Below are 14,552 nucleotides of genomic sequence, written 5' to 3'. Positions count from 1 at the left end.
TGTGCCAGTAAGGAAGACAAATAAACCAAGAATTGCAGTGCAGGCAAAACAACCTATAACAGTTTTGCGTGGGTTCCTTGGAACATATGAATCATACTGGAGGGCAGGTATAGAATATGGAGTCTGGAAGGTTTCTAGAAGGAAGGTTCTTTGGAGCTGAATCTACAAGATGTACACTCCTGGTCAGAAAACCAGACAACCCAGTTATGACTGCAAACCAATGAATTAAATAAAAAGTAACTATAGGAATTGAGATGGATGAGGGGCTAGAGAACATGTTATGGTGGAAGAAGTTAAGGTGGATCATACTGTCTGGATAGGGTTGGAGAGAAAGGTGGAAGACAAGGTATAAATGAGTCTGGCATACTTGTAGACAGAAAAGGCCAGATCAGGGCTGGTCTGTAAACTCATTACTGCCCAAACTCACGACAGAGTTGAAAATACCAGTGCCACATGGTCCACTGGACCACTGGGAAGACCACACATATACCTATCAGTTAAAAGCTTTAAAACAATAAAAATCACAAAATTCTAGAAAAAAAAGTAAATCTCTAAGCTCTGGATGGGTGACAACAGACTGATCTTTTTTGTTTATCAAAGGTACTTTTTCCTGAAGAGCTCACTTACATTCAAAAATGACAGAATCACCAACAGCAAAATGCATTCATAGAGTAGCAAGAGTGAGGAACAGAGCAAGGGGAGGGAAGAGAAAAATGACTACGGGTAAATAACGAGCATAGTAGCAGCAGTGCAGAAGCCACAGAACAAGCAGAAGTGGAAGATTTCGAATTTGTAAGAATAAGCAGACATGGCCAGGAGGTCCTAAAAGTTACAGTAATAACTATACACCAAGATACCTGCTAAGGGTATCTATAAGCCCTTGCAATGTAATAGGGACAGAGAACTTTGAAAGTGATCTGTCCACACGGTTGGTAATACCAACAAAGTCAGACAAATAAGGTAGATAGAAGAAATAGAGTGACACAAAAAGACATGTAAAAAAGTGAACCATCTTTTCCCTCCCACAAACCACTCTCTCCCCCCCATATTCTCCACCTCATTTGGGTATCAAGACGCAACCAGTCACCCAGGGCCATCATTATGCCTCCCTCTCCCTTACAATTTAAGTTTTAGTACATCTAAGAATCATTTGGGGGACTTGCTAAAAATACAGGTTCTGTGGCCTACTCCAAGAAGACACGATTCAGTGAGTCTGGGCGAAACTCAAGTATCTGTCTTTTTAAGGATACCCAATATGCTGAAAGCCTCACACTTTGAGAAAGAGTGTCCTATATCTAATCAATCTCTGTGTAGATTTTCAGTCTTACATGTCTCTTAAATTTATGCTTTCTTCTCCCCACTCTCACTGTTTTAACTGTGGTCTTCATTTCCCTCCTACACTAATATTATAAGCTTCTAACCAGTTTCTTTTTTCCTGAGTCATCCCTTCCAAGTCATCCTAAACACAAAGCTTTCTAAACCACAGGCTTATGTGGGATAAGCAATGATCTGGCCCCGACTATGGTATCTCCTCCAGAACTAGCATGTTAACACTGGAAAGGAAAAGGAAAGATGGATGAGACAGACTGTGGTAAGCGTGGCTGAAATGTGTTCCCTTAATGGACATGGCAGAAAGAGATGAAGAAGTAAAAAAGCCATTCTTAAGAGACCTAAGGTAAAAGGAACTACCCGGCTTTATAAAGGGCTGCATGAGCGTATATGTGTCATTATTACTCTCAAGTTATTATATATCTATAGAGCATTAGCAAGAAGTTAATGTCAGCAAGACCCTACATCTTAAGTGGTGTTAGGCATGAATATTTTATCCAAAAGATAAAGCCAACTTTTAAAAAGTGATTATGAAGTATCAATGAAGAATACAGACATACATGCGGCACTTGCCAACTAACATTTTCCCTTATGATATGAGGCAAGACATGCACAAAATTCAAACATCATGCTTGCCAGATTTTTATATTAGAAAAATTTAAGACCAGATTGTAAAGACTACATGGAACTTAATATATTCATGTTGCCTTTGTTCATATGGGGTGAGGGACACTGATTTATACCCCAATTAAAGAGGGATGAGTACTCCTCTGGCCTTGAGCATAGTTCCCTCTGACAAGTCTGAAAGCCTGCCCATGTTCCATTTAAAAAGGTATCAAATGACATTGAAAGGGTGGGAGGTAGGCGAGCAAGTGAGTCACTCATCACAGAGATGACTTGAGGGTCATACCAATACTGAATCTGAGAGTCAATAAACAAATCCTATAAAGAAAATTAACTTCGGATTTCCTTTCAATCATGTATGATTTATAACTGTCATAACATTTTTAAAGTTATTGTTAGAGAGAAGCATTATTAGAATAACTTCATCTTCACCTGCATTTGAAATAGATGGGGAAGAGTCTAAATTGGTTAAGCGCTGACAGTTTAGGTGAGCAGAACATCCTATTTAGGGTGTGATTGTGCACCACACAACTGTCCAATGGCACTCTAACCGGGCTGCTCAGCTAATCTGCACACCTGCCTATGCCTCTCCCTCGGCTCCTCTTCATCTGCTTCCTCCCACCACAGAGCACCTGACCTTGATTCCCGCCCAAGATTCCATTTGTAACAATGATGGTAACCTGTTTAATAAACAGCATTCAAGAAGTGAATTCCCAATGGCTGTGTGTTTCTGTAAATTTTAAAGAATCTGATTGTTGTAAAAAGCCTCATAAGTTATTTTACCCTTTTATAATATTTTTAAGTCTCTGCAGCAGGATAAAAGGGAATAGCTTCCCTTACGTCACAGAATGAAAAGAACAGAGAAAAAGAGAGGCAGAAAGAGTGAGGGGGAAGGGTAAGAGAAAGGAAAAAACATGAATGAGAAAAAGCCAGGGGAATTAGGGGCTGGGTTTTCTGACAGCCCAGCATTTGTCTCCATGAGTCCACTTTAATGGGTTCCAGGTGCGTTCTGGGCTAAGCCGGCCAGCCTTCCTCACTGTAAGGTCATGAGAAGAAAACCTGATCTTTTTACTCATAGGGCTGTGGCTCCACATGTTGAGGCCCAGCTACATCCTCCCGGCTTTTGATTCTCAATCTTAAATTGCAATTTTGAGAAGTAAAAAACCCGAGAAACAGCTGCAGAGAACTGCATTTGAAGCCCAGCAGGCAACGCTGAGCAAGGCAGGCACACTCCTCATTTTCATACGTACAGCAATGAAACTGGTTAATTTCAATATGCTGGAGATTTTTCTTTTTTCCTCTCTTTATATTTTATAATTATATTTTATTTTTGCAAATGCACCCTCAGATGACACCATCCAGAAGTTTGCAATCACAGGCAAGAATTTAATACTCAGTAAAAACACAATTACTTCTCTGTCCAAAAGTTCAACTTTCTTTGTTTCCCTCACCAGTTCTCCTGATTTCCTGTAGCTAACTGGCTCCAATGCAAGAGTGAAGTAATTTCTTTCCTCTGTGATTTATTTTCTGTCTGATGATAAGTAAGGAAAAATACTATAAAGAAAGAGAGAACTAATGAGTCACAACAAATACTTTTCAAAAACACAACTCCAGAGTGACAACATAGGTAAAATGGAGTACTGTGTGCCAAGAAACTTAGCAAGAATAAAGTTATATATTCGTACCTATTTCTGTGTAATAATAACAAACTTTTTAGTAAAACTATGTGCCAGGCACATAATGCTACGAGCTTTATATGCATCACTTCATTCAATCCTTGGGATGACCTTGTGTGGGAGGAATAATCCATATTTTACAGACGAAGAACCAAGTTTACAGAGTGTAAGGAACCTGTCAAAGGACATGTGGCTAACACAATGGCAGAGCCAAGATGCAAGGACAGATCCAAAGACCACTGGGGCAGACCTGTTCCTCAGGGTTTACAAATTAAGACAAGGAGCCGCAAAAAGCCTGCTGCTTGGAAATGGATGCTGGATAATTCTATGTTATTAACGAGGGCTTGAACAGTAAGTGCTTCAGTTACAATCCTATCCTAAATCTCTTTTAAATGCATTCATCTTCCCATATTATTAAGTGAAATATGGTAAACTTAACTGCACCTTTCTTAAGTGATTCAGGATCTGTAGTGTTTTCCATTAATTATTTGAGTACATTTTGTTTGTTTTGTTTTTAGCTCTGGAAAATCACTAAGAATTTGCTGAGGAGTATAATGTTAAGCTCATAGCAACCCATCTACCAAGAGCTTGGCTAAGACAATGTATAGGGATGCTGCCTGGTGGACATGCAGCCATTTCATTTTTCTACACATGCAAAATCTACCAAAGGATTAAGTTAGATTAGGAAAAAAGTGGCGTGGGCTAACCCATATATCCATCCTTTTCACCACCCCCACTCCCTCCCTGATCAAGGTTTTAGTAAACTTTGCTTTGGAGATCCTCTATTGAGGGATACACACATGAGTAAAAGAGGCATGGTCCCACTCGCAGGTCAGTCTGGTGTAAAGAAATAACACTGTGCAATTCATCATACATGCACTGCAAGGATGAGAAGGCGGCGAGGGTTCTTCATAAAAGCCCTATGGGAAACTTCCTTCTGATCCTTGGGCCAAGAGTAGTCAGTTCTACAGAGTAACTGATCCCATGGTCACTGTAAACTTCAAAACTGACTAAGCCTACTTTCTTTGCTGCTAAAACCAACCAACCAACCAACAAACAAAACCTCTCAGTGTCTACTTGTGGCCCACTCATGGTGCATTTCAGATGCCTTTTAGCAATTGTCGCATTCCTTGTCTAGTCAATGTCTCCAGTCTTTCCCCCCTCTTTTCTTTCTCAGCTACTAATTCTAATTAGAAGCATAGTATTTTATGCTTCCTTAATCTTCTAGGGGAAAAGTTATAGTAGAAATAAGTTATGAAAATTTTAGAAAAGTAGAATAATATGTGTTGACCCCCCAAAATCCTGAAAACTGATTTTTTAACAATCCGTTTTAAATCTCTACTAAACACTGTTTTTATTATTTTCCTACCTTATCATTTAGGCTCTTGAGAAAAGAAAAACTGAAGGATGATTTTCAGTTATTTAGAATTCTGCTGTTTTTTTTTTCAACTATCTAAGGATTGAATGCAGAAAGCAACCATTAATAATGAGGATAGCCCCCTATGCCAATTGGCATATACAGAACTTGTACGTTTTATATCTAGGTGATACTATTTCAAAAATAGTGAACTCACTTTAAGTATGAGAAAATATTTCCATTGTTTCCAGCCCTAGATTTATGATCTTAGTTCATTAAAGCTTTCTAAAAGTAGTGCATGTTAAGTTCTAATAAAGCTTTTATATAACACAGAGCCAACTGCAACTTAAATTCTAGCTTTCATTTGGAAGGCAAGATTTATAGAGGGAAAAAGACTTAATTAAAAGGGTAAAAACAAAGACATTATTGGTGATATCTTTGGCATTGTAATTTTTTAATTAATAATATTTTGCCATTATATATTGGATTAAAATAATATATTTTTATATTTTATTTTTAAAACTAAGTTCAGCACAAGCTTAAATTACTCTGTTACTTTTACTGTAATGAAGAATGTGTCTTCCCTAGCAAAAGGGAGAGAAACGGGGCAGGGCTTCTGAGAGAGGATGCAAGCACCTCTGAAAAAGCAGATATAGCACATAGATTAGTCTCATCATTCTGTGGTGCCCAATCGTCTGGACACTCAGAGACACACACAATAAAAATGCATGCTGTTATTTTTCAACCACCAGTATCATTATAAATCTATGAGATTCCTGTTCTACTTTGTAGGATATTGGATGGACAGAGTACAATTGAATATTTTCCATTTAACCTTTCTTCTTCAGGATGCTTAAGTGAATCTATAGATGTGAACTTTAACCTCTTTATTTACTAGATATTCAAATAAAATGAACCCCATTAATAAATCTGTATGCATGTATATCTCACAGGTACTTATTTTTAATACCAGACAAATGACATATCATTGTTACTTTCCTCTAAACCTTCCTCACTGGTGTTAACATTAGATTCTTGTATACATTTTAAAAAGGGCCCAGGGGAGCATCAATGAAAGTTTTAATGGAACAAAGCCAAGGGGAAAATTCTATGAGTTAAACAGATGTTCTAGTTTTGAGAGCAATTAAGATTAGTAAAATCCCAAATGGATACTATTTCCTTGGAGCCTATATATACCAAATTACAAACCAAACAGGGTCTAAGTACTAGGTAGATAAAATAATAGCATCAATAATTACCATTATCGTCATTATTCTCATTTGCTGAGGGCTTACTATGGGACAAGAACTGTGCTAAGTACTTTACATTGATTATTGCGTTTAATCCTCCTAGCAACCCTATAAGATACATAGGGTTTGTTACTGCCACATTATACATCAGGACACTAATGCTCATGCAAATTAAGAAAATTAATCTGAAAAGATAATTAATTAAGAGAATTAACACAGCTGAAGACTGAGGGAGCTGGGATTCAAAGGCAGTGTGACTCCAGAGTTGGTGCTTTTCTACCACATTAGAGTGCAGCATGATACAAATGTTTAAGTCACGAATGAAAACTAAGGAAACTCCTTAGTGTATGGAAATGATCCACACACTCAATTCTAAGCAGAGAAAATACTCCTAGCTTAGGCTTTAAGAACCCAATGTTTGCAACCTTTGCCCTAGGTAAACATTATAAAATTACTGGGCTATTTCTTCATCTTTGAATCCCCAGCACCCTAGCACAGAGCATGGTACACAGCAGATGCTCAATAAATGGTTGTTGATCAAATGAATCAGTGAATGAACATAATTTAGTAACTGGCTTTCAAAAGAGTAGAAATGCTCTTCAAAGAAAATGGCAAATGCATTCAGCCTGGTGAAGCTATTGTAGAAAGTTTTTTTTTTTTTAACTTTCATAATATTAATTATTGATCTCTTCTGTAAATAACAGCTAGTTTTTTGGGTTTTCTTCTGAAATCAAATATAGGTGAACTACATCCTAAGATAATGACAACACTCATTGTATACTTCTTGGTACGTAGTGAGAACATGACTTAATGGAGCAATCAAAACAGAGGTAGTTGAACTATAAAATCACTGAACATTGTTTTAAATTATTACAACACATAATTGTGTTGTAATTGTGCTCAACCACAAATCTAAATGAAAGTTTAAAAGTCTAAGGGTTGGGTGTGGTAGTTTTTAAGAAGTTAAAATTTCTGTGAAGTCATTAAACAATACAACTTAATAATAGTACCTGCCAAAACAAAATGTTCAAGTAGTTCAACTTTCTAATTCAAGATCACTTTTGGAACTAGAAACCAGATGTAAGCGTATATTCTCAAGATTTTACCTTGAAGGTCAAGAGAAAGAAGCCAACTGTTCAGCTCTATTAAGTCAAAAATTGGCTTTTAGTTTACTAGACAATGGCCTAGAGTTATACCTATTTCTATCAATATTGCCATGAATAAAGTGCTAGACTCCTAGTAAATTTCTATATACCTCCAGGGATCAATAAATCTGGACTTGTGGAAACTATGTAAAAATTATAATATTTCTTTTAAGTTATTTATTTCTCTTATCATAGAAGGAGTCTCATCCTGATGGCAGCATTCGTTCGTTGGTATTTATATACCTGAATATTTTACATTATAATGAGAAAATTATACTAGTCTTGTACAATTCTCATAATATTACTGTATTGTGCTAAACAATCTCCATCAAAAATGGCATTTCACCATGCATTACATTCTTGTGAGATTAAATACATGGTTCTCTATAGGCACTATCTCTGGAATATTTACATTGATTTCTTAATTTGCCAAAATCCACTTATCTAAAACAAAAAAGACTTTAAAGAGAAAGTGCCCTTCTAGATGACAAAGGTTTCTTTCTAAATAATGTCAATATGGTTGCCATTTTAAACTAAGCAATTCAACAAATCAATTAGTGGGTTACTGTAGCCCTTGATAATGTAATCTGGTAATTCAAATATCAGAAAAGTTTTCATACATCTTTTCTTTCTTGGTGTCAAGAATAGAATAAGATCAGTTAATGTCAGTCAAAGTCAGAAACAACTACATACATGGCTAAGCTTTGAAATAAATCAAGTAAAAAATTCTTTTCAACCTACAATATTGTAAACTTCAAAATGACTACATATACTTAGCAACAGGCCTAAAATATCAGCTCCGATATGGATCTAATGCCAACTCTTGCATAATACTTTTCATTACAAAATTCCAGAAATTTATCGGAAAGCTTGCAAACCACCATCCTTCACCCCTGTGATATGTTAAGATGTAATTCATCATAGCAATCATAGCATTAGGTGCATTCACAGATTTTTCTAAGCATTTAAAATGAACTCTCTCTAGTCTCATGACAAGAGGCAGCTTACATAATTTAAAAAAAATTTCATACAATCTATAAATTCTTTTATTGCAACTGAACCATAAATATATAATTAAAAACTGCATGAGTAAAAACATCTGTAGACTCCCTTGTTTAATCAACTTATCACATATCTGTTTGGAAGCATATGAAGCATTAATTATAAATTAATAAAATAAAATTAAGCCAATCAAAAAGACAGGAATTTTTTCTCAAATCTTAAACTTCTGAAACTAAATTATTATGTAATTAGAATTCCTCACACAATTACACAGTAATGTTGGTTTTCCTACAGGTCTCAGAAATCTGCTGGTTATTGGAGGGGATGTGTTTATAAATTGCCAGTCAGTCCCATCCCATTCACCTTTAGTTCCTTACAATCATAAAATGCAACTAAGTCTTAATTACTAGAAATGTCTTGCTGAAAAAAGTTTTAACCACTTGGGGTCAATCAAACCTAACACCAGATGATAGTAATATATGCATGTTGAATATGGAGGGAAGAATTCTCAACAATCAAAATGATACTATTTAATCAATTCCGCAAATTAGTTTTTCTTTAGATTAGGCTGCATCTAAATATTTTCCCTCTAACTTTAAACATGGAAGTTACTACATCTTTTGAAACTAAGGGTCATTCATAAGACTGGCAACACAAATCACACCTCCTCCCACACACATACACAAAGAGGTACATGAAGATCTGGCCTCTGATATTTCATATGGATTTGTTTCTTTCTAATGCAGAGTTACTACAGTAAGAAGAAAAAGACAAAAATCTACCAACTAGGCTGCGCTGCCATCCTCTCCATGTAGTCTTTGGCCATGTCTCGGGCTTCAATGTTCTCAGGATACAGCACACAAAACATTGCCAAGGCACCTAAGTTGTTTCCATAAATTTCATTCCAGCGGGCACTGTAGTCCTTGGGATCCCAGGGAGGGAGGTATTCCAAGGGGCTGGACAGCATTGTGTGCACAGCCTCCGTGAGGCGGGCTGCAATGTGCTCGTGCGAGCTGGCAGCCCTGCGCTGCAGCTCTGCCACTTCTGTCCTGGAGAAGTACAGCATGGGATGGCTGTCATAGTTGGCATTGGTGAAGGGAATCATGACTTCTGGGTTCTCGTCGGTGATGTAGGCTGACACAAAGCAAAGCAAATATATGAAAAACACACTGGGAGCCCCCCGTGTGTGAGTCCTCATCGTGGCATCAGATCTCCAAATCTCCAAGGCAGCCAAACCATCTTCGAAAGATCCTACACGAGATAAAAAGGAAAAAAGCATCTGTCAACCAAGGGAACATGGCACAGGTGTGGAAAAATATGAGAGGTAGAAACCATATTTGAAAATAAAGCTTATGAATTTAATTTTTAAAAATACAACAAAAAATGTAATTAGGAAGAAAATAACTAAAACAAGTTCTGATTTTATAGAGTTAAACATACTACATCAGAATTGTGTTCATTATGGAAAACAGAATTTTGGACTTAGGGAAAATGTATAATATTTGTTCAAGTAAGGGAAAAATTATTCTTGGTATTCTTCTCACATAGTATCATGAAAAAAAAATTAGACTGTATTTTTTTTAGACATTAATACATAAACCACAATAACCAAAAGCTGGTAATGAACAATCATCTGGGAATCTGAGTAGACGTTACAAAAAACCAGAAAATCCTGTATTTCTTACTACAGCCTCTTTCACTGTAATTTATCTCCTTTTCCTAACATTTCTGAACCAGGGATTAGGATCAATACATCTGTAAAACTGTAAGCAGACAAAATATTATGAAAAAGGTTAAATATCCTCTTTATGTGAGCAGAAGGTAGAAAGAGACAAGACAAAGGCCATGTAACCATCTACCAAGCCCCTGTATTTCCTCAGCTGACATCAGCAAGCACGTATTAAAGATCAAACACAGCGCCACTGGGACCAGAAACTGGCATGCCTTCATTCAGAGAATAAAATCCCAGAATTAAAAGGCTGAAATAACATGGGTGTATTTTCCCCTTATTATCTGAAACTACTGTCTACTTTTTCATTTGGCATATGGGATTTTGGTGTCATTCAGTAAGTGAGAAATGTAAACAAAGTTCACATATTTTCTTAACTACTTGATTTTTCTTCAAAGCCCCTTTTTTCAGTGGCAGATTTGTGCACTGGTTAAAAGAACGTCTTTCAAATGTAGAAACACTAAAGAAAAAAAAAAATTCCCCAAAACCTCAGCCTAGTCAATGTCCCACATCTGGGATAAAGCAGGCAGAAAATCCCCCAGAGGAAAGTCAGGGAATTCTTAAAATTCTTCAGAGGGGAAAGGTTACAGAAAGCAGACCAGAAAAAGACAGTTTTATGTAAATAATGAACAGTGGTTTTCAATTATTAAAGGGAGAAACTGATGGTGGAAAATCAACCTCCCAAGCTGAACACAAACTGTTTTCCCAAGGAAAAACTGCCTCATCATATTCAGAAGGAGAAAAACTAATAATTTAACAGATACGGAAGATCAATCTACATTTTCAACTTGCTGTGTGTGTTTCCACGAAAAAGGCAATGAGGCATCATTTGAGGGTGCTACCTTATTCTGGAGTTTTTTATATTTCTACATATATGTGAAACTCAATGGCAGTGGTTTTGTAGAACGTTTTACATTTATTTCAAGAGCAGAACTTCTGATGAATAAAAAATTAATATAGCCATACTAAATAAAACATATGAAATAGAAATAACTCTTGGACTCTGCCAGTATTATGTCTAGCACCCAAAGTCTCAAGGCGGCTGGCAGGCTGGATCCTTCAAGGTCAGAGACCCAGCCAAAAGAAATAGTCCTCTGTGGTTATGCCTGAGGAGGGGTGTGGTCTCTGGCAGCACAGAGAAATGGCTGGGTCTGAGGTAATGCTCAGTCCCCCCAGGGGCTTATTCCTTGCTCCATTTAGAGAACAATACACCGGACAGGCACGGTGGCTCATGTCTGTAATCCCAGGACTTTGGGAGGCGGAGGCGCGCAGATCACTTGAGGTCAGGAGTTGAAGACCTTCCTGGCCAACATGGCGAAACCCCGTCTCTACTAAAAATACAAAAATTAGCCGGGCGTGGTGGGGGGTGCCTGTAATCCCAGCTACTCTGGAGGTTGATGCAGGAATCACTCGAACCTGGGAGGCGGAGGTTGCAGTGAGCCGAGATCCGCCACTGCACTCCAGGCTGGGTGACAGCGAAACTCTTATCTCAAAAAAAAAGAAAGAGAATAATATACTGCTAACGATTAAAAAAAAAAAATCCTGTATATATTAAGTCCCTAAAAGTCTAAGTCTGAATGCTGTCATCAATGCAATCAGCACTGTGGGGGTTTTTTAGACACTTTCTGCTTTAATTGAACCCCCCCACACACCCAACATACATGCAATGAAAGATCCCTCAACTACTAGCTTTTGAACGTGTGGGAGCTCAGGTGGACAGGGGAGTGGCTCCGGCTATGAGCATATGGGTAAGAAGGTATTAATACATGGAAACTAGAAATTTTCCATCTCACATTCTGTACAAACTTCCTCAGACGTGGGTAAGGTTAATTCATCATGTTCTTTCTCCTCCCCTGTGCAACCACACTCCCACCCAGGCACAGAATCACTGTATATTCAGGACTGCTCCAAAGAGCCCCTCACACTGCGGGGCCTACATGCCTAACTCAGCAAAACTCACAATATGACCCCTGCCACTTCTGCCACAGTGCTTCCAGTTACGTAGGATATGCCTGAATATATTTAAACCAGAAAAGCTGATCCTGAAGCATAGAACCTCATTAAGATGTTGCTTTGGGAAGGATGCCATCTCAACATGCCAACTGTTATTGAAGGTTCTGTAGCTATTACTTCGAACTCGTGCAAGGGAGTCAGAGCAGCAAGGTTGTGCATTACTGTACATTTAAAATATTAATTTCGGTCAGAATACCACGTTAGCCAATGCAGAACCCACAGAGATTCTGCAGAACAATCATCTGTGAAGACTGAGGAGAAAGAACTGTGGCATTCTCAATACCACAAATGGCATACTACCTTCCCCATGCCCCACTCAGTGTGCCCAGCCCCCAGTGCTCTCCCAGCTATTAAGGCTTTTGTTGATTCACCCAAAGAGTTGAACTCTCCTGTATCTGACACATACCTATATCACACTGGACTATTTTGGTTGTTTACATGCAATGCCTCACAGAAGGTGGGAACCTTCTTCCTCTATGTATCACGGAGCTTAGCACTGAATCTGGCATTTAAAAGGCAGCATGCTGGCTGCGCTGAACTAAACCCCTGGGCTTAGGAGTTGGTAGAGCAGACCTCATCACTAAAATAAGCATGGAGAAACTTTGTTCCCCCTTATTTAAAGCCAAGGCAAGTTTAGAACTTTCCAGAAAAAAAGTCCCTCTAGGAAACTAATGGGAGAAAACACGTATGAAGCCTAGAAACTTATGTAGCCTAAAAACTATCCACTAGTTTAAAAAGAAAATAAATTAAACCTAACTAAACTCTAACCCAAACTTGTTTTAGGCTGGTAACCTAAAAGAGGAAGTAATACTCATCCATCATTTTAAATCTGTTTAGAAAATTTCACTGAAAAATCTCTATTTCCAGTCATTGAGTTTTCTCTTCGACCTTCCACTCTAGACATTATGTGTGCTCACTGTACAAAGAGCCAAAATTAAATGAAAGGGGTATTTCAGGATAATTTTAGGTGGACCAAAAATGGACAGGCTTTATGTTAATTTTATGTACTTATTTTAATGTACATTATGAAAAACTATACCACATCAAACCTGAGATATCAACAGATATGCAAAACTCCTGTTTAAAATATATTTAAACTTAAAAGTTAAAAAAAAGCAAATGAATATGGCAAAAATTGTTGAAGGTGGTACCCAAATAACTATAGTTTGAGAGATGTCAAAAATGCTTACTGAACCAAAGGGCATTAAAGGCTAATGAGTTTACAGAAATGATCAGCCTCAACTCTCCCACTTTCAACACTATGAAACAAATACAAACAGAAACACAAGCACACACACTATCTTGAAATGTGCCTTCTGTCCTGGAGAAATAAGTCTGAACTTTGAGATGTTTGTGGATGATCTCTCAAGCTATTCACCCTCTATTTCATTGTGTTTCAGAGACAGCAGAGCACTTCCAGCCCCTTTAAATCTTTAAGTTTCACTTGGCCCAGTTCAAGGGCATAGCATTTTCAACATGGCAAAATTACCAGCGACTCTCAGCAGCTGATGCTACTAATAAGTAGCTTATCTACAATTCAATTCTCAGGCATTTTCTGAATGATTCTATTGAGCATCATGTCCCCTGAAATTCTCTTTTTCCTCTTCTAAGTCTACAACTTTCATGATCCACCTTTTCTTCCCATTCATTTGTCTTATGTCACACAACTTGGATAGTAAAACATTCCTAAATCTATGAGGTAGGAGTATCAGCTGAGGTCAGGAGTTTGAGACCAGCCTGGTCAACATAGTGAGACTCCATATCCACAAAAATAAAATAAAATAATAAAAAAATTAGCCAGATGTGGTGGCGTGTGCCTGTAGTTCCAGCTGCTCGGGAGGCTGAAGCAGGAGGATTGCTTGAGCCCAGGAGTTCGAGGCTGCAGTGAGCTATAATTGTGCCACGCACTTCAGCCTGGGTGACACAGTGAGACCTTGTCTTTAAAAAAAAAAAAAAAAATCACGCTGTTACTGCTATAATTCAGTTAGCAATTTGATCATCTCTCTGCCTATATATATTCAGCAATCCAAGTTTAGCATTACGTGTAGGCCAAGCCACATGAATTATGAATTATAATTACCTTAAGCAGATCTTCGTAAAGCAACAATAGGCCCCAAATTATTTTGCTTTAATTCTGGTTCCAATAATCCGCTGCAGCTATTATGATTCACCAGTCACACAGAAAAACTTTGTTTCTGTGATCCTAAATGCTTTTCACATATTTGATCTTTTGCTCTTCAATAACTTAATATAGCAAAATAGTATTATTTGTTCCACAGTAAATTTCAGAGAAAGAACTAGAATTTGCACCTCCTAAATCATAAGCCAAGATTCTTTCCTTTAACCAAACTAATTTGTGAGAATGTTCAATAACATTAAAAGTTCCATTTTTTTTTTTTGCCATCTTCACGCAAAGAAAGCACAGAA

The 14,552-nt window shown here is 37.6% G+C and overlaps 1 protein-coding gene across 1 annotated transcript in view; it reads right to left on the bottom strand.

The window, feature by feature from the left end:
* DSE (dermatan sulfate epimerase) overlaps positions 1 to 14,552 on the bottom strand; it is a 71,274-nt gene that overhangs the window by 29,426 nt on the left and 27,296 nt on the right. The window contains exon 3 of the mRNA XM_011935047.1: positions 9,166 to 9,634. Coding sequence (XP_011790437.1) covers positions 9,166 to 9,634 — 469 coding nt within the window. The remainder of the gene's footprint in view (positions 1 to 9,165; positions 9,635 to 14,552) is intronic.

The sequence above is a fragment of the Colobus angolensis genome, unplaced genomic scaffold, assembly GCF_000951035.1.
Source record: "Colobus angolensis palliatus isolate OR3802 unplaced genomic scaffold, Cang.pa_1.0 Scaffold14, whole genome shotgun sequence".
In the NCBI taxonomy this organism is placed as follows: domain Eukaryota; kingdom Metazoa; phylum Chordata; class Mammalia; order Primates; family Cercopithecidae; genus Colobus; species Colobus angolensis.
This window is presented reverse-complemented; position numbering and strand designations above follow the sequence as displayed.